The sequence below is a fragment of the Podarcis raffonei genome, chromosome 7 (genome assembly GCF_027172205.1).
Source record: "Podarcis raffonei isolate rPodRaf1 chromosome 7, rPodRaf1.pri, whole genome shotgun sequence".
In the NCBI taxonomy this organism is placed as follows: Eukaryota; Metazoa; Chordata; class Lepidosauria; order Squamata; family Lacertidae; genus Podarcis; species Podarcis raffonei.
Genome location: NC_070608.1, coordinates 61,020,846 through 61,040,494, shown reverse-complemented (window position 1 = coordinate 61,040,494; position 19,649 = coordinate 61,020,846). Strand labels below are relative to the sequence as shown.

At 40.2% G+C, this 19,649-nt stretch overlaps 2 protein-coding genes across 3 annotated transcripts in view; one reads left to right on the top strand and one right to left on the bottom strand.

Moving 5' to 3' along the window:
• Positions 1-10,533, top strand: part of DTNBP1 (dystrobrevin binding protein 1) — a 42,542-nt gene extending 32,009 nt beyond the window's left edge. For both annotated transcript variants that reach the window (XM_053396842.1, XM_053396843.1), the window contains 3 exons: positions 7,213-7,368; positions 8,358-8,501; positions 9,134-10,533. In XM_053396842.1, the coding sequence (XP_053252817.1) occupies positions 7,213-7,368; positions 8,358-8,501; positions 9,134-9,381 (548 nt within the window). In that variant the 3' untranslated portion in view covers positions 9,382-10,533. The remainder of the gene's footprint in view (positions 1-7,212; positions 7,369-8,357; positions 8,502-9,133) is intronic.
• Positions 10,534-11,845: 1,312 nt separating this feature from the next.
• The window catches only part of JARID2 (jumonji and AT-rich interaction domain containing 2), a 184,675-nt gene continuing 176,871 nt past the window's right edge, over positions 11,846-19,649 (bottom strand). The window contains exons 13-18 of the mRNA XM_053396823.1: positions 18,454-18,559; positions 17,600-17,782; positions 16,780-16,910; positions 14,736-14,919; positions 12,814-12,921; positions 11,846-12,191 (exon numbers count right to left, since the gene is read on the bottom strand). Coding sequence (XP_053252798.1) covers positions 12,015-12,191; positions 12,814-12,921; positions 14,736-14,919; positions 16,780-16,910; positions 17,600-17,782; positions 18,454-18,559 — 889 coding nt within the window. The 3' untranslated portion in view covers positions 11,846-12,014. The remainder of the gene's footprint in view (positions 12,192-12,813; positions 12,922-14,735; positions 14,920-16,779; positions 16,911-17,599; positions 17,783-18,453; positions 18,560-19,649) is intronic.

The following is a 19,649-nucleotide window of genomic DNA, read 5'->3' as shown; positions in this document are numbered from 1 at the left end:
GGTGATTCTGGTGGTCTGCAGCAACGTAAAACATTTTGATGCTATTAGTATAGGTAAGTAAATAGGTGTGTAGGGAACTACCTAAAAGTAGTATGTTTACTACAAGAAGAACTTCTTTGCAATTGCATTGTTTTTGTTTCATATCTTGAACAGTAATGTTACAGAGGGTAAGTTTCACAGATGTGTTGTGAATCGTGACTGCTTTCAGGTGGAAATAGTGCTTGCTATTTTGTTACAGTTAGTTTCATGGGGAAAGCTGTGTTGTGTTGAAAAGCAATTTTGAGTTTGAACTTTGTGTTTTGTGTGTTGTGTTCAAGAAATAGGATGGCTATAAATATTAGTGTTTTTGGTTGGGTATGGTTCAGTGCTATCATGTTGTAATTTTGGATGATTCCCGCTAAAAACTCTATAATTCTCATTCAAACAATGTTTGGAGTTTGAAGCAGCTAAATTTCATCTGCCTCCTGACTTAAACTGATGTAGCCCATTGATGCTACATAGAAGTTCAATTAGTAAGGTTTACAGTCTGTGTGCAAGGAATTTCCCTATATACTAAGTTGGAGGACTTGGGCATAGCCAGGATTTTTTTTAGGGGGGTGGCCGGACTTCGTTAGGGGAGCAGAACTGACATTATTGGTCAATTAGTTAAGTATTTCGATTGAGTTACTTGATCTGGGGGTGCAGCTGCTCCCCTACCCCCCTTGGCTATGCCCATGTTGCAGGACCTTCCATTGTCCCCAAATAAGCTTAAGACTCTCCTCCTGCAAGAGAGGGGAGTGGTTGTGGTCGGGAGCCAGACTCCGCCTCAAGCAGGGGGCGTTAGCCCCCTGCCTCCCACTCACCTGGCTGGCGCCCATGCCCACGGGCAGGCACCCAACCAGGTGCCTGCGAGGGGGCGTGTTTAGCAGCCTAAATTGCTGCGGCACCAGCCTTCTGGCCTCACTTTTCGTCATCCCGTCGCGAGTCACCCACCCTCCACTCCCTTAGAGCTCAGGGTCTCAGTTTTCTTTTGGCCTTGCTATGGACCTTAGGTTGGTCGCCCTGGTTGTCCGGGGGGCCTGGTAGGAATTTTTCCATTTGGCATTAGGCTTTTTGGTTTTTTCGCCTACCTTGTAGCAATCATCACAACTTTTGTGGTATTGGTGGGTAGGTTAGGCATTGGAATAATGTGTTGTGGTGTGTCGAAGGGCTAGGTGTGGCCATCGCCTGCGCCTTCAATTTTGGGTATTCCGTTAAAGGAATCCAGCGGTCGTGTATTCTGTCCGATGCCTGTGTGGCGGGAGGCCATGGCACGACCCTCGGTGACATCAGGGGAGAGCTTATAGTTGGATTAGCATCAACAGGCTTCACCTACTGGTGAATAACCCCCCCCCCCGTTTTAGACTCACCCCTCTCTGAGGGGGTGGAGTCAGCTGACGTAATCCAATGCCTAAGCCAATACCTTTTCACTTGCTGTAATCAATAAAGTTGTGGCCTTTTCTTGCCCATTAACCTTATATCACGTGTCCATGTGTTTTCATTCCACCACGCGGGGATCGGGTCCTCGAACCACAAATAAAGGTTATAGTGACATGTTGAGAGAACTCACACAGAGAAGTTGTGTTTAGATGAAATTGCTTGCTTGGAGAATGGGAATGAGCAACTATTTTCATGTCGGAGAGAGTAAAATTTGTTAAGGAGGAAAGCTTTCTTTAAATATACATGGAAGAGGAAATTGAGTGCAATTGCCTGCTGAGTAAGATTGCCAGATTGCAGCCTGGCAGCACTGACCTTAGGGACATTAATTGTACCTGATTGCTGGTTGACAGAAGACGGTTTGCTTCAAAAGAGACAACTGCCTAACATACTGTCTAGGCAGTGCTGGAACAGAGTATCAGTTGGTCTTGTTCTTATTATCTTTCTAATGATTGATGACTTTCTCCATGAAAAGGCATGAGAATGAAACCACTGAGAGAACTTTATATTAAGGGGTGGCATACAGATGTCATAAACAAATGAAGTGAGATTGAAGTTGAATGCTCTTTCATAATGTTTTACAGTTGGCATTATACTGCCAGATATTAACAAGTCTTGGAGAATTGTTTGTTCATACCTGCACCAATATTTTGACAGCATACTTGCATTTATTACTTGTACAGCTTCAGCTAAATAATCAACTTGTCTTTACCTTCCACCACCAAACAAGCAAGCAGTTCATTGTGCTTTGGGCAAAAGGCCTTAATGACATTCTTACACATTAGTCTTTTTTAATGTGTATAGCTGCCTGTGCTGTTTCAATTGCTGTACCACCAATACCTGCTCACTTAATCAAGATATTTTTGCTTCATTGCAACTTGCCACAGAACAGAACAGTTCAGTTTTGTATGAAAATGATTCCCTGAATCAGCAGGAGTTCAGCCCAACTGCTAATGTGCATTTCTAGAGCAGAACAAACAGCCCAGTCATGGGGCTTGGTGGAAGGAGAATGATTTAAATATGTATGCTGCATAGTTTATTTTTCTGTACTTAAAATGATTGAACAGTCAATTTTGGATGGGCAGTGCAGATCGTTATGTATCAAAGAAACCTGCTAGGTGTTAAAACATTTCCCAAGGTTGTAACTGTAGTTGTGAGATGGCAGCTGTTTCATATGATGCTCAATATGTTCAAGTTGTCTCTTCTTAGTATACAACAAGTTTGTCATAACACACAGCTTGCTCAGCCTACTCACTATTGAGGTTGTAGTATGAGCCCATTTCTCAGTCACCTGAATTATTGAATTAGGCAACTACATAAGTGAGAGTAATTGTGTGGAGTTTTGTTTTCTCTATTTGCTTGTTTAAAAGTGTTTATAAAGTGCTTATTTTTTAAAAAACCTAGGTGGTGTACAATATAAAATATACCATATTGTTAAAAGAAAAATACAACATAAATCTAATAAAACTGTAGTATAAAAGCATATTGAGGGACGCGGGTGGCGCTGTGGGTAAAAGCCTCAGCGCCTAGGGCTTGCCGATCGAAAGGTCGGCGGTTCGAATCCCCGCGGTGGGGTGCGCTCCCGTCGCTCGGTCCCAGCGCCTGCCAACCTAGCAGTTCGAAAGCACCCCCGGGTGCAAGTAGATAAATAGGGACCGCTTACAAGCGGGAAGGTAAACGGCGTTTCCGTGTGCGGCTCTGGCTCACCAGAGCAGCGATGTCACGCTGGCCACGTGACCCGGAAGTGTCTCCGGACAGCGCTGGCCCCCGGCCTCTTGAGTGAGATGGGCGCACAACCCTAGAGTCTGGCAAGACTGGCCCGTACGGGCAGGGGTACCTTTACCTTTACCTTTATAAAAGCATATTAAAAACACCACAATACCTTCAGGAATTCAGACACACAAAACAGCCCATTCTTACTGGTCAGGGAAAGCTTAATCAATGAGGAATCAAGTTCCTGTCTGGTTCTTAATGCACACACTTGCATGGATCTTTTCTGCCTGATCAGTACCCTGCTATTGCAAACGCATTCCTATTTATAGTAGGATCAAATCACGGGACAGTGACAAGTCCACTCTCTGTGTGTAAAGGAAATTCTATAGAAGAAAGATCATGGTGCACTTAAAAAATCAGAACTGTTTCACCTCTGTACAGATGAAAAAATGGGATTAACTACTGAAAAGCAATAATGCATCTGCTACAGCGTGTCCTATTTTATTTTAAATATTCAGAGAATCAGGGGAAATTGGGTTGGGATGATCCTTTTGCTTGGCTGCTAATTCTTGTATGGCTGCTTTCTAGCATCATGCTTTCTTGGTCTTCTCTTCTGTCAGACAACTAATGGCAGCAATTGTCCAGATTCTTAATTTTGTCTGTTTAACTGAAACTGTTGCACTCACCATTAAAAACAAGCTCAGTTAGATATCATTGGCAGAGAGATACAAACAGATATAAATATCTAATAATATACAAGAGAGTGCTAAGTTGTAATGAAATTAAAAATAGATGTGAGCTTTCATTGGCAGTGCTAAGAGAGCATATCCTTTTGGCTCTTCTTGCAGCTCTGCAGTTCCTATCCACGTTGGTCATTACATAAGAACTCTGTTGTGTTAAGAACTGGTGCTAGGTTTGCTGCTTCCTCCCTCATCTTTCCCCCTTTTTTGTGTTCTGTCTGTTAGATTATATGCCTGAGTACAGGGACCTTTTTGATTTTTATTGTTCTGTAAGTAGCTCTGGGAACATTTTTGGCTGAAGAGCAGGGTAAAAATGCATTTGGTAAAATATCTTACAATAATTTAAGTACTTTAAACGTAGAGTTCTTATATCAGATGATTTTCTCAATCATTTGAAAATAAGACACAGTATGGGAAACAGTGGTAATATGAAAAAACCATTTAGAGTGATATTCAACATTACAGGAGTGGACTTCTGCTCATACAACAATTCCCTCTCCATTCCCTCCCCTCCCACAATTTACTCTGAAGAGTCTTCCAAGTCTTTGGAGCAGACTTTGGTGCATGGTGGGGTAGCTGCAGAGGGGAGCATAGGAAGTTCTGTTACACCAGTGGTGGCCACAGTTGAAATTCACCCAGAGGCTGCAGTCCTTTGCACACTTACTTGGAAATAAACCCCATGGAACTCAATGGGACTTGCTTCTGACTAGGCATATACAGGATTTCACTGTTACTGTCTAAAATGTGTACAATTCTATTAAAAATGGAGTGTGAAATGGAATAAGCTGCAGACTTGAAGATTAGATAGGCACAAGATGTAGGAGATAATATCCAAGTAGGAGCTTTCGGAATATTTGTGAACAGAATGGGAAATTGATATAAAATGGCAACTAGATGGTATGTTACTTTAGTAACCATGAGTAAAACCAGTAACTGCATTTTTATTTCCTGGAAACATTTTTTTAAATGAGATCTCTGCCGTATGTGGTAGACATACCTCTGTGCAGAAGGATATTGGAAGAAAATTAATGGAGAAAATATTAGGCAATACCGATTCAGCTTGACACTTTTCATTTTAACCTATAGAAAAGATTTAATACGCAAAGAACATAGAGAACTGACTGGTTAGACTTGTTCATGCTATATATTGGAATGTACCTCCAGAGGCACCAGGATAGCAGCATGATTCACTTTCAAGGAAGCTCTTAGAAAAAGGCTTCCCTCAAAAAATGCCCAAATGAGAAGAACAAACTTTGGCAAAAGCAGACAATACAGGACACTAGAAAAGAATTTGAGGAGCACGCTAAGGCCAACAAAAAAAAAATCTTTAAATATATTGGTAACAGGAGATAGTCTAGGGAGGCTTGGACCCTTGGATGAGAAAGGGGGTCAAAGGTGTGCTAAAGGAGGAAATTGCAGAGAAGCTGAACGAATTATTTGCATTCATGCACTAACCTGTGAAGGAAGGTAGTCTGAAGAATTGAGGCAAAATATTGATGAAATATGACATTCTAGGCCTGATAATAACTGATTCCGGATGGCATCATCCTGAGAGTTCTCGGCTGTGAAATTGCTGATATTCTAATGGAAATATGTAACTTCTCCCCAGTATAAACCTCCATACCGGAGGACTGGAAAGTGACCAGTGTTAACACCAATTTTTTAAAAGGGTTCATCAGAGGATCCTGAAAATTGCAGGCTAATTAGCTGAAAGCCTGTCCTTGGAAAATTGGTGGAAAGTAGTTGTCTTCCCCAGTGCCATTTGATAATGTTAGTCCATGAACAATTATCTGGTGTTATTCAAAGGAGTGTCAGTGAGGCAGTATATGCCATCTGAGCCTACATATATTTCTGGCTGTGTTGCAATTCTAAATAATCATATTTTATGATGCAGACTTATATGTGTGGAAGGAAGAAGTTGCCTCAGCAACTTGAAACGTAGATAGCTATTGGACTCTGGACAGAATATAACATGAATAAGTTGAATGAGTGTGCCACAGAGAATTAGCTAAGAAAAAGCTGACTCTAAAAACCAAACCAGAAAATTTCCTCAGAGTTCCTTGACACCAAGACAAGGCAAAGGTGTATCTGGTGACAAAACAGTGAGAGAAAATTGCAGTAATGAAGTATTTCATGTAACTATTTCTTTCCTACTCATGTAGTTGTGAAATGTGGTGGCTGTGCATAGGCTGCTCAGTTAGTGAGCAGCAGGTTTTGTTGGTTGATTGGTGGTATTTGCAACTCATGATTATTATACTGTTTTAGTTGTGCAACTTTTATAATTACGTTATATGTATGTAAATGGCACAATATCATTTTAAATGTTTTTGAAATGGTAAAGTCAGGTAAATCCCACATACTGTTTGTGTAGGCTTTGTATATTACATTTTAGGATACTGTTGACACTTTAGCAGTTGCTTTTTAAAAAATATTTTATTATAGATGAAACATTAAAACAAACCAATATAAAACAATCAAAACATTCCAAAGATCACATTGGGGGAATACACAAGTGAACTGTGTGTCCTCATAACACACTTCGGAAAGAATGTATCTATAAATGCCATAGGCACCAATCTATAGAATCGATTACAACAACAGACTTGCAAAGTTGACAGCAACCTTCTTTATCAATTTAAACATAAAAGGCTAACTGGGAGTGGAGAGAGGCTTGGTAAAATATTACATAAACTCCATTTGTTGCTTAGCTGCTATGTCTATTTCGGGGATAGAAGAAAATGGATGTTGCCATTAAAATTCAAAACTGCCAGGCAATATTAGGGGCAAATAAATAGATTTCTATACTTAGTAATAGCTCCTGGCCTATTACTACAATAGAATTGCCTTTCTGCATCATAGCAGAACTAACATTTGCTCATTACATGGGACAAGCTCTGTGGTTTTTAGTCTACGTAAAATAATACAGACACTACTGGCTTATATAACACAATGGCAAAGAAGAGTGTGTTTACTTCTCAGTTTTACTCTTTCTACAAAATGGCTTGTCCCTAATTTCTGAAGTCCTTAACTCATTTGCCTTACAGCCACAGACAGATAATATATTGGGATGCGCATTTGTGTTCTTCAGAAGCTCCTCGCCAAGCAAGTGCTCTTCAGTATTTCTTTTTAATGGAAATACTAGTCTTAAATGCCTAAGGAAATAACTTTAAAAATGAGTTGTCAACTGGGTTTAGTTTTTTTGCAGAGTTTACTTCCTTGGGAAGCAGGATGCATAAAACATAAATGCTTCTGAAAACACTGAAATGAGAATCTTTCAGGCTTAATGCAGATTTCTCTACTGCAGCTGAGCTTGATGCAGAGCATGCACAGAAGGTGTTGGCTATGGAGCATACCCAGCAAATGAAGCTAAAGGAGCGGCAAAAGTTCTTTGAAGAAGCTTTTCAGCAGGACATGGAACAGTATCTCTCCACAGGCTATCTGCAAATAACTGAAAGACGAGGCAAGTACTGAAAAGGTTCTGTGTAATTTTTAAGCTAGATCCCAATAGGAAGCAGGATTTTAGTTCCTTCAGTACATCTCTATCCTCTTCTTTCATGTATAAGTTCATATTGGCTTGCTTGTTTGAGCATTCTCCTCTTCAACCAGTGAGCAGAATGAGACCCACTTAGCTTCTAAGAATGTAACAGCAGGCAAAGGACTGTCCTATATGCAGGACTGCGATTGAGGCGCTGCAGCTGGAAATAGCATGGCACCAGTGGGTGGGATGAGGGCTGATAAATTCTAATATTGCAGTTGCTTGCTCCACATGAACAAGTAACAGATTGCAGTTTTGCCGTTTCCCTCCACAATGATGAATTGTATGGAAGAAAACACAGCTGAATCCGAAGGCCTGTGGTATAGCAACTGTATAGATGTATGAAAGCTGTAGGTTCTGAAGTAAGTTTAATGGTTTAAGACTTTTCCAGCTGGATTCTGTTGATCTTCCACAGTTCAAGTGCCCTGGTTCCAGCACCTTCGTTGTCACAGTAGGATTTCCTACACATGTACAAAGGACTTTTACAATGCCTGAAACTTCTGGGGCTTCTATCACAACCTAGCACATTCTCTTAGTCTCCGGGTTAATTCTGGAGAAATTAAGCCACCTCTTAATAGCAGTTTGAGATTGGGATGTTAGCTTCTTGTAATGGCAGTTATGATTAGTTTTACTTACCTGTCTCATAATGATAAAATCTTTTTTAAAAAAGTAAGTTGCATCATCCTGAGTTTGGGTATGAAGTCCGAAGTAGTTCCATTACATGAATTTCAGAAAATAAAGCTGTAAATCCAGTGCAAGTATTTTTTTAAAAAAAATAAAGGTAAAAGGATGCCTATTCACTAACCATAAATGTTATCTTCCAGTATGCTTAATTCATGCCATAGTTTTCTCCAAAAGTGATCATATATGGGTTAGATTTTCAAGTTTACTTGTTTACCTTTTTCTTATGGCAGAGCCGATTGGAAGCATGTCTTCTATGGAAGTAAACGTGGACATGTTGGAACAAATGGACCTTGTGGATATGTCTGACCAAGAAGCCTTAGATGTCTTCCTTAATTCAGGAGGAGAGGACAGTACTGTGTCATCTCCTATGATAGGTATAAAATGAACTCTTGCATTCTTGATCTGGTTGCACTGGCATAAAAAGAAATAGTACTTATTGATGTTTTCGAGCAGGGTGGATACATATTAAATTTAGGTGATTTAAATCACCAAGAAAAAAGATCTACCATAAATTGTTGATTTCAATCACATTTCCCATTTGTTTTCTGAACAAATATACATATCACCAGCCAGGTTCACTAAGATGCAGGATTCAGCAAGAAGCCCACATCTTTCATTTCACAAAAAATTGGAGGCTTAATTTGAACTAGAGCCCTAGTTCAAGGATACTTTCATAAAACAGAGATTCTTATTGTGGCTACTTTCCTGACATCTTATGTCTTAGACTGAGGTTTATGTGCTCCGTTTCTTCTGGATTATTAGTCAGGCATTACAAGGAGTGGTGCACACAGCTTTTTATGCTTTAGTATGCAACTATTCTTCACTTTCTTTTTCACCCTGAGAAACTCAGTGCCATTTCTGGAGCACGTATTCAAATGCTTTCTTACTTCCTCTCAGCTATTTTGTACAAAACACCTAAAGCATATAGTCTCCCAATTGTTGTAATATAATGGGTTTCTAACAAATGAATAAGCCTAGCTCACTGACTTCTCTTGTTATTTTGAAGGATCAGACAACAGTACTAGTAAAAATGAAATCAGTCTTCAAGTTCCCACGCAGTCAGCGTTGAGAGAGTTGTCCTTCTCAACTTCAGCCTGGACTGATTCTGCCAGCCAAGATGCCAGTGAAGGAGAATCGCCTGTGATCCAGTCCGATGAGGAAGATGTGCAAGTAGACACTGCCCTTGTTGCTGTAAATACTGAAATGAAAGGCCCTTCTGATGTTAGTGATGAGAGTGATTCGCAAACAAATTGAGTTATCATGGTGCTCTAAAGGAATTAGGACCCTGGAATGAATGAGTGAGTAAAGAAGTATTTTGAGCTTGCTTTTGTTACTCCGATCTTATGAAAAATATTACCATATATAAAACTTGAGTTTGACAGTCATGAAAATACTGATTTTTATTAAAAATTTCTTGAAGCACACCATTAGCAATAAAGTGTTGGCTTTGGAACAGTAAAACTTGTATATAAAGGGTTATCCAATGAACAAGTTGTTGTAAGGGTTCCTTTTAAAATCTTCCATAGGAACATAACACAGAAGCCATGTTTGTTGTCCCTGTGTGCATGTCTTAATTGTTGTGGCTAAAGACTGGTAAATGTTAGTTGTTTAGACAGAAGAATAGCCTCCAATTATGTGACCTTCCAGATGTAAGAAACAAATCTATATGCTTTCTTACTGATGTTTTACATACCTATAAATAATGAGCAGAAAAAGATCAGCAACTACTTGAATAGTTGAAAAAGTATGTGAACTTTGATTCCATGCTCCTGTCCTGTTGTTGCTTTGTCCTACATTTAGTGGGATAAGCCTCATTTGTGATAAGGGATGTAGAAGCATGCTGCTTTGTTCACTTCACAATAGATACCGAAAGACTGATGAAGTGCACTATTCTAACTTTAAGACTGTTGAAGCTTTCTACTTACTACCTGTAGCACACAGCATCAGGCCAACATGCTTGTGCTATCCCTATGTAAGAGATTATGGGCATGTTCTAAATGAGCAGCTATTCCCAAATAGTTGACTACTCGAAATAAGTCTCAGAAGCCCATTTCTCTTTGAGTTCGGTGGAATAATGTACCTATAAATGAAAGTTGGGAATATCTGCTATATGTGTTGCATCTTTCCTAACAAAAATGGTCCTCACTTTTGAAGTTTAATCTCTACTGCTCTTTCAGAAGAAAGACAAAGTGTCCAAAAAGTGTGGTTTTTTTATTAAACCTTGTATTACAAACCTGAAAAGTAAACAAAACTGGCAATAAACATGAAGTCTTTCCTTACAAGGAAAGAGAGCAGAGCAGCGCTAATAAATTAAATGTCAAACTGTAAGCCATAGTCAGAAGTTTACTGTCAAGAAGGAAAAAGTACACAGCAAGGCCATAAAAACCGGACAACCACATTGGAAAACACTCGACTCTGTATGTTATTGTTAAATATTCCAAAACAATTCGTCTTCTGCAACAACCGACAATATGTATTTTATAAGACTTTTCCTGACAGTCACCACTGGCAAGCTCAGTGCAATATGGGTAGCTCTACGGTCTTGAATTCAATTATGAAACAAAAGAGTTTGTGAAAACATTTTCCCTTTTTTATTCCACACATACTGTACACACAACTGGAAAAGGGCAACAACTACTCCATTATTATTTTTGTTGTTGTTCAGTGATGTAAGCAGCACTTATAAATGTTACAAGAAAAACCCTGTAAGCATCCAAATCCATCCGATGAAGAAAGTGAAACGTAAGGCTTTTCTTCATCTTGTCTCTTTGCCACCCTTCCCCACCCTCCCAAGAAAAGGCTCAAGTATTTAAAACAATTTACAGGCTTATGTACAAAAGGTATGATTTCTTTTTTGTTACAACATGAAGGAAAAAAATAGACAAGATGAGAGCAAATGCATTTTTCACATTCAAAAGAAATATGCAAATCTGCTAGTGGCTCTAAATGTGATCAAACAACAAAACAAAATTCAAAACAAAATTAATGCTGACTGTGAAAAGGTATGAAAAACAGCAGTGGAATGGAAATGGAATGTTAAAGATTGCACGTCTATGACAAGAAGCACTTATGGCTTCAATCATTTTAAAAGGATGCTATTGAAGGGTTTTTGATAAAGTAGCCAACAGCACCAAAACATAACAGAATGGATTTCCTAATGAAATCAGGCACAGTTTTCGCTCACATGACTCCTCAAGGCAGGCAGTCTTTTTCTTCTCTTTCTTCTCCTCCTCGAACAGATGCATAGTGAAGTGCTGGTAACAGAGAACAATTTCTCCAAATCTCCCATTTTGCCTACAGTTAGAAAACTAAGTCCATCTTCAGCTGCCATAACCTCTCAAAGAAAAGTGTGTATTCTCCAATTTAAAAAGGTACAAAACTCATCCTGCCTGTTACAGAATACAAGCCAAAAGTGTAGCAATTTCTTTCAAGTTTTGTCTCCTATCCCTTTTCTCTCTAGAAAAAAATCTGTTGACATGACTTGGAGAACAAATTATAAAACGCCAAACTTCAACCTATCAAAAAAAGAGTTTAAAAGCCTTTTCACAGTTACCAAAAAAAGAAAAAAAGGCTTTGTAGCTTCAGACAGAGGGACAAATACAAATGAATTTCATCAGCCCCTTGCTGCTTTCAAAACTGAATGTACAGCAGTTAAAAAAAATCCTGCTGTAATCTAACTACCCTAAGTAAAAAATAAAAATAAAATAAAATTCAACAGTTTAATGCTAAAACAAAATTAGTTCTCTAAAACCAGAAGAAAATCTTCTTTAGAGCTAGTGCAAAGACAGCTTGTATTCTACAGCAAGTACTCCAAACTATGATATAATAATTACAAAAAATATATATAAAATTGACAAAAATGAGAGTGTGTGTTGGCATCTTCATGATTAACTTGAAGCACTTTTGGATGAACTGGAGGATGAAAGTCTTGATGATGGCACGTCGACTGTTGCTCTCTTCCGAGGTCCTCTTTTTGGTGTAGGCTTGCTGATACAGTTCTCAATGGTGCCATTTTTGCCAGATACTTTTCCACAGATTTGATTGACTAAACTGATAATTTGTTCCTATTTCAGAAGGAAAAGAAAAATGAGTTTAGATAGCAGAAGCCTTAATAGAATGTGGCAAATAAGCTCCAACAATGGCCACGCACTAGATATAACACTCCTCTCACATCGTCCAGCACAACTATGAGGAATGGAACAATTCTGTTTAACTAACTTGTTGAATCAGTGCTTTATGAAGTTTGGCTTTTTTAAAAAAACAATCCACCCTGTTTAATCACAATTTGACATGCTGTTCAAACTAATCTAAACACATGAACCCAGAGCTCATTCATATATGCTGAACCACAGATTATTTGCATTCTGCTAATGACAAAAAGTCCTCACTTAAACCTTGTGTCTATGGTTAACATTTACTTTGCTTTTTTAAAAAAGGAGATATTTATAACTATTTCAAACCATGTTATTGAAATTTCTACATACCTACTAGTCTTCATATAATGATGGAATACAGGACAAAAACTACATGTTTAAGGACGCCTTTTAAATGCAAGAATAAAGTGCCCATAAAATTGAAACTCAAAAAGCAGGTTTCCAATATACCTGAAATTATTTGTAAGATCAAATTTCAATTTTCAAAAATGTAAACTTTTCCAACCTATGAGCTATTAGTTATTATACAAACCTCATCATAGCGATACATTAGTTTTAGTCCTCGGCAAGACTTCTGTTTTTCTACGTGTCGCAGGGCACATTCGAGGCAGAAGACAACGTTTTCGTTTTCCTGTACAACCTGCAAACATTTTTTAAAAGGTCAAGAGCATTAATAACCCACAGATCAGTATTTCCTGAACAGCCTGATTCTATATGGAAGCTTAACCTGGAAGTCTCACACAACTGTGATCCCTGTTTGTTAAGCCTGTGGGTGAATTCACTTTTAAAATTCAAACGTTGAAACCACTCGTTACTACTGTTGGTGTGGCAAATGTAATAACCATGGTGAGATCATTAATTGATATATGTCCAATCACTTTGTTAGTGTTTATGGAAACACCTATTTAGAATCAAATCCCAATGAGCAACAGAATTAGAAACTAAACTTTGCAATTCTTAAGCTCTTCCAAGCAAAACTGAGCCAAGGTGAACTTTTTCTTCCATAGATGCTAAGGAATGATGTAAACATCAAGGCAACACTGTTCATGTGGCAGATGCTACCATCTGGCGAGATGGGTATGTGGCATGGTTCACTGACGGCACATTTTCTCTCTGCCACTGCAGACCTTTTCAAAATGTATTGGTAGTTTGCAGTGGTGTGCAGAAAACCACTCTATTTGTAAATGAGTAATTCTACATAAATGGCTTATCCCACGCTGACATTCAAAAGTGGCCTTCATATATGCACTAGTGCTACCTTGGGCTTGAAATGGCAGGAAAGCTTTTATACATTTTCAGTCATGATTTTAATTTATTAGTCCCATAAGCCAATTATTTTGGTACTAAATTCTGAAGATAGCTTTATTCACTATTTATGCACTATTTTCTGCAACTTCTTGCTGGTCTGCAATGAGAAGTCTTATAGTTTATTACTAAAGTTCTTCTAGTAATAGGCTCCCTTTTACTGAACCATTTGAACTACCTCCTTGACAAATCTTGAAAACCAGAAAACCCTCTTCCCTTATTCTGAATATGCGAAGGGGCCTGTGGAAAGTGTGGCTCTAGCTCCTCCCCCTCAATGACATGACTCTTGATTTGACTTGTGATTGACTGAATCAGAAGGAAGACACCTTCACTGTGCATAGGATTTCCTACATGGGGTGGAAGTGGCCTCCTTCAGACTCAGCATACTGCATATTGGATTTGGAATATTGCCAGCATGCGTGATCTCATGAGGGAGTGGAGGTAAGCCACAGGTTCCTGCAGGCCCCAAAGTGAATATCTGAAGACAGCTGGTGAGGCACACATTCTTTTAAGTGAAAAATCACCAGCTTCTGCTTACAACTGACATACTGTAGTACAATAGCAATTTTCAAATGGTGTTCCAGGTAATTCTGGAGTTCTCCCATGAGAAAATACCAGAGAATCTTCTCTGGAAGAGCCCCTGCCCACCATTGTCAATCATCCAGTGCAATGTGCAAACTGCTGGAGAATCTGGAATATTTTGTACATCAGTTGTTGTCCTCTTAAAACTGATGATATGAAGCACAGCTGACCTCACTTGAACTGAATGGTACATCCTGGAACATATTCAGAAATTCTCTAGAGCATGTCAAGTTTCCTTGACAGGCGTCAGAATAAAATTTGAAAACTATGAAATGACAATAAAAATTTCAAAACAAATCATCAAGCTTTTAGTTCTCCTGTTTTATGTTTCAGTCCATAAAAGCACTAACACTAATGTTCCTTAACCTTCAACTATCCTGAGTCTCCTACACACCAGTGCTTCACAAGAGATTTCAACCTATATTTTATTGAAAATACATACACTGCTTTGGCCAAATGCATTTTGGCCTTTTAGCACTGCAGTAATTGAGATTTTTTTTTTGCGGCGGCGGGGGGGGGGGGGAGAGAACATAGTGAGAACTCCCAGCTTCTAGGGATTTTCCATACCATAGATAGGTAACACAGGTGCTGGCAAATCTGACACCTCCTCTCAGACGTCTCTAGCTGCCACTTTCGAGGCTTTTTCTTCCCATCCACTCCCGAACTGCTGCTGCTATCATGGCTCCCATAGCGAGCTGACGAATGGAGGCCTGCCTCATACAGCTGCCGCCGCTGCCTCAGCTCTGTCTCCCTGTGGACATGAGGAATAATTAGAAAACAGCAACCTCTCACAGGAACGCCATGAAGCAGCAGGCAACATTTCAACGTAGGCCTGAGATTTTAATAACAATTGCCATGCTATGAAGGGCTAAATCCCATCTAAGGTTTTGTCTGACCACTGTATACAAATTGGGAGTTTTCCAGACAGAGAATCTGATACAGAAAAACCTTGGGCCAGATCAAATTATTGGGCAAACATGGCTGCCAACTGATTTGCCAGGAGATACTACTACCTATGGAGACCAAGCACCATTTTAAGCAGCCCCACTCACTGTAGAAAAAAAGAATTATTGAGTTGGAAGGGACTTGGGACGTCATCTTGTCTAACACCCTGCTCAATGCAGGATCAACAATCCAGGATGCAACTCCAGAATCCCTGACAGATGGCTATCTAGCCTCTGCTTAGAAACTTTCAGTGAAGGAGAGCCCGTCACCTACCAGAACAGTCTCTTCCTTTGTTGAACAGCTCTACACATTAGAAAGTTTCTTCCAATGTTTAGACCAAATCTGTTGCACCACCATTTCCACCCACTGGTTCTAGTCCTGCCCTCTGATACAGCAGAGAACAAGCCTTCTTCATCTTCCATATGACAACCCTTCAGAAATTTGAAGACTGCTGCCATGTCTCTCCTTAACAATCTTCTCTCCAGGCTAAACATACCCAATGGCCAAGGAGGGAAACAGGAGGAGATAGAAGTGGGACAAAACATTGTCCTGCGGTAGGCCTTCCCTCAGTTGGCAAGACTTGACTTGCTATGACACTTAAAAGGGAACTGAGCAAAACATTGAGCAGACAGGAAGAGAGATGGAACATCATGTACCAAAGCAGTGAGTAAATGAGAACTGAGCTCAGGAAAGGAAAAGGTGGTACCACATATCTAGCAAAGGAAAAATAGAAAGAGTAGGCTGACATTTGCAGTTAAAAAACATAGTTATTCCAGCAGCAAAGATCAGGCTTTAGAAGGAGAAATATCCTTTGGAAGGTCTCCCTCTTAAAAGAAGCAACCTAAATGTGAACAAGCTTGAGAACCACTTGGATGGATGGATGTAAAAATACCAGCTCTTTCGATATTTGCAAATTTTCCTTTGTTAAAGGGAAAAGTGCATATAAACTCTCCAAAAAGGAAGAAGCTCCATGCAGAGCCTCAAAAGTCTTCCACTTAGAGGGCAGACATATAGTGGAGAAGACTCTAACCATTCTTTGCACATTAACACAGTAATTTTGTTAAATACAATTTGTAGATTCCAGCCATCAGTTTTTCTCTTGATCTATTCGAGTTGTTACCGACCAGCACTACCCAGCTGTCTCACACTTGTTGTGGGTAGCAGTGCTACATAGTAGGAGAATAAAAGAGAACAGCATTACATATGAAACATGGCAGCTTTCCCTGCTTTTCAAACCTGCCTTGGACAGGGGCTGGGGAGCATTTAAAAACATGTCTTTCAGTGTCTTTAGAAAAGGTGTGTAGTTCTCCTCATGCTACAGATAGATTACAGGGTCTGCTTCCGAAAGCACAGGAACTCCTGGCTTAGCCAGTGATTTAAAAACTCTTGGCATTATTTGGCGCACTGGGAAACATGGATTCATTTGTTTGGTGAGAAAAAAGTCATCACCTAATGCTAGTAGTATGGAGTACTTTGCTCTGTCCTCTAGTGCTTTGACAGCAAACCATCCATGGAAGTTTCTTCTCCCATGTGTGGCAGTGTTCAAGCAGGTTGGCTGGCTCAGCAGCTGCCAGCAATGCTCTTGGACGTCTCACAACACTCTCTATACTTTCCGCGAGAGCTACTCTGGAAGCAAGTAGGATAAAACAAAAGAGACTCTAGCTACCTGAGCTCTCCTAGAAGTGCCGATATTGTACTAAGAGAAGACCCATTTTCTTTCTTTGCTTCTGCTGTTGCGATCTGATAGAGCAGCTTTTCCATTGAAAATGGCTTGGGTATACATCGTTGCTTCATCTCCTGCGTCGACAAATTCCAGAGAGTTAGTTCACATACAATGAAATAACTCGTTTTGGAAAGAAAAATGAACATACCCCATTAATGCATCATCCTTGGGGACAAGGATTTCCTGACCAAAAGAGTATTTGTGTGAAACACAAAATTTTCCTGAGTGATCTCTTCTCAGTCACTTCGTATCGGCTCTTCAGGTGCCAGTGTGCAATTCCTGCCATCCCTTAACTTCTCAATTAAGCCCTGGGCACAAGTGCAAGTAAATGCAAAGTGCAACTCACCTCCCCAAGACTTTCCCCTGCAAAACCCAGCCCAACTGGTCCTAGTAGGCATACAGACCATCTAAGAGTTAAAGATGACATGGTTGCTGCTGTCCTAGCAACAAATTTAACCAACGAGTTATACATAAAAGGAGTTACTGGTGCACAGCAGCAGTCCTTTATCTATGCAAATGGTCACAGTTGAGTCAGGACATGTCCTATGAATGGTTATATGTGGCACAGTCCATGCAGTCTTCATTGAAATGGAGGTTTCTCAAGTTCTGAGTGATAAAAGGCAAAGTCCATGTGCTTTATGTATGGGGGGGAAACCCACCCATATCCCAAAAGGTTTAATGAATGCATCAAGCAGCACTACACACGCTGTGACCAGAGGTGTTCTGTTTGCAAAGGTGGGTTTTTAAGAACACAAGCTCCTACCTTGGCAGTTTTAAAACCCATGCTTGTCCACTGGGTGGTAGCAAAGTGCACAGTTTCAGAAACGTTGTAGCCGCAGCACACTTTAGACACAAAAGATCCTGGGAAGCAGACAACAAACTGCCCACTCTGCTGTACAGTACGGTGCACCTTGATCCCCTCTTTACACAGCACCTCTGGGGAGATCTAGTGAGAGAGAAAGAAGCAGGGGAAATCTAGAGCGGGTGCCTTTCTTGGCAGCTCCATTCGCTTACCTCTTACTCCTTGCCATGGAGAACATGAAAAAGTCATATTGAAGCTCTAAATGCTTCTACAGAAACAAACCCCAGAGCAGATCCTTCTGCTGCCAACTACGTAAAACCAACCAACTCTTAAGCTTGGCTTAAAGGGAAACAAACCTCAGCAGGACCAAGGAGCCTTGGGGTGGGGAGGCATATTTCTTTGTATCATATAGGACTGGGTTCCCTTTAAGAACATATGAATCCACATCAGTCCCTCTAAGTATTGCTTAAACAATAAATCTGAGCTTCCACTCCGGCTGGAAGCTCCTACAAATTTTAGCAGTTACAGCAGTAAGAAATAAAATCAAAGCTGGACAATAATCCTCCATCTCCACCCTTAATACACATAGGTCAGTTGAGGGGGAGTTGTGTGCCTGTGTTTGCCCTTGTGCGTTTGGCAGCAGGAAAGGATTGTGTGTGGACATCTACCAGTGGCATGCAGTTCCCAGATGGTTAACCAAGGTTTGGCCCTTGGATCTAGAAAGGAAACCTACCCCTGGCTTACACAGTAAAATGTATTGCTGTTCATGACACCGCAAAAGAAACTGCCTAGTAACCAACCATAAAGCAACTCACCATGACGTTACTTTCAAGCATTTCCAGCCCTGGAGTGCCATTGGCTTGCAGTAGGGTGTGTACCACTTTGTCAAGTTTTTTCTCCTCTGCAGCAGGAATGCAATACCTGTTCATTTTTGACACAGAAAGGGGAAACAAAGGAAGTATTTATTCCATGCTGCCCAAATTGACATCACCAAAACTGAGAGCAACATGAGAACATACAAAGAGCCCTGGATCAGATGAAAGGCCCCTCTGGTCCAGCATCCTGTTCTCAGGTACATATAGGAAGCCTGGACCTGAGTGCAACAGCAAAATATACCAAGAGTTTGCAAATTTGAAAACAAGATCAAACTTCAAAATAACACAGCAAGGAATAATTGTGGCGCTACAACCACTGAATATTTTATCAAAGATTGGAGCATTAAAGGATTTGCCATCTCTACATGTATCTGACTGTATTTCTCTCAAATATTGGGGGTGAGGAAAAGGAGAAATAGAACTGTCTTTGAACTCACAATATTTTGAAGCTCACACCTAATGAAACTACAACCAACATATCCTCTGTTGGTTGAACCTAATGCTGACACCTGACTGCTTTTTAATATCCCATAACCACCAATAAGGGCTGTCCCACACATTCCATGTCAGCAAACTTGGGCATGCTGCTGAAGCACCCAATAACAGATAGGGAATTGTAGCTGATCCTGGCTCTTTGGAAGAGAATACCTGCATGGCACACATTTCCAAAGACTGGATTTTATCATTTGTATGACCAACTTGCAAGGGTATGCTTAAAAAAAACCCCAATGTACACCTAAAAGATGAATGTGTGGTGGGGGCCCAATATCAAAAGCTCCCTTTTGACAAATATCGTCTGTACACCATTTCTGAATAGCAAAGACACATTCAGGAGTATTCTTCATGGCCACTCCAGACTGCAGGCCTCTGCTCTCCTGAAGCTGTGCAACATTTTGGACTTTTTCCAGAGGACATTTGAAACTCTTCTATTTGAGCTGGCAAGAGCCATTAGCTGGGCAGCCCCTGGTTCAAATCTCATGTCAGCCCTGAATGCACTTCGCACTTGGGCAAGCCACACTCAGCCTTCCAACTGTATCACTGCAATAATAATACAACATCCTTGTAATTACTGAGATGATGTATGTGTGAAGTACATCTTAAAGCTAAGGCTTGTACAAACTACCACTCACTCCCTT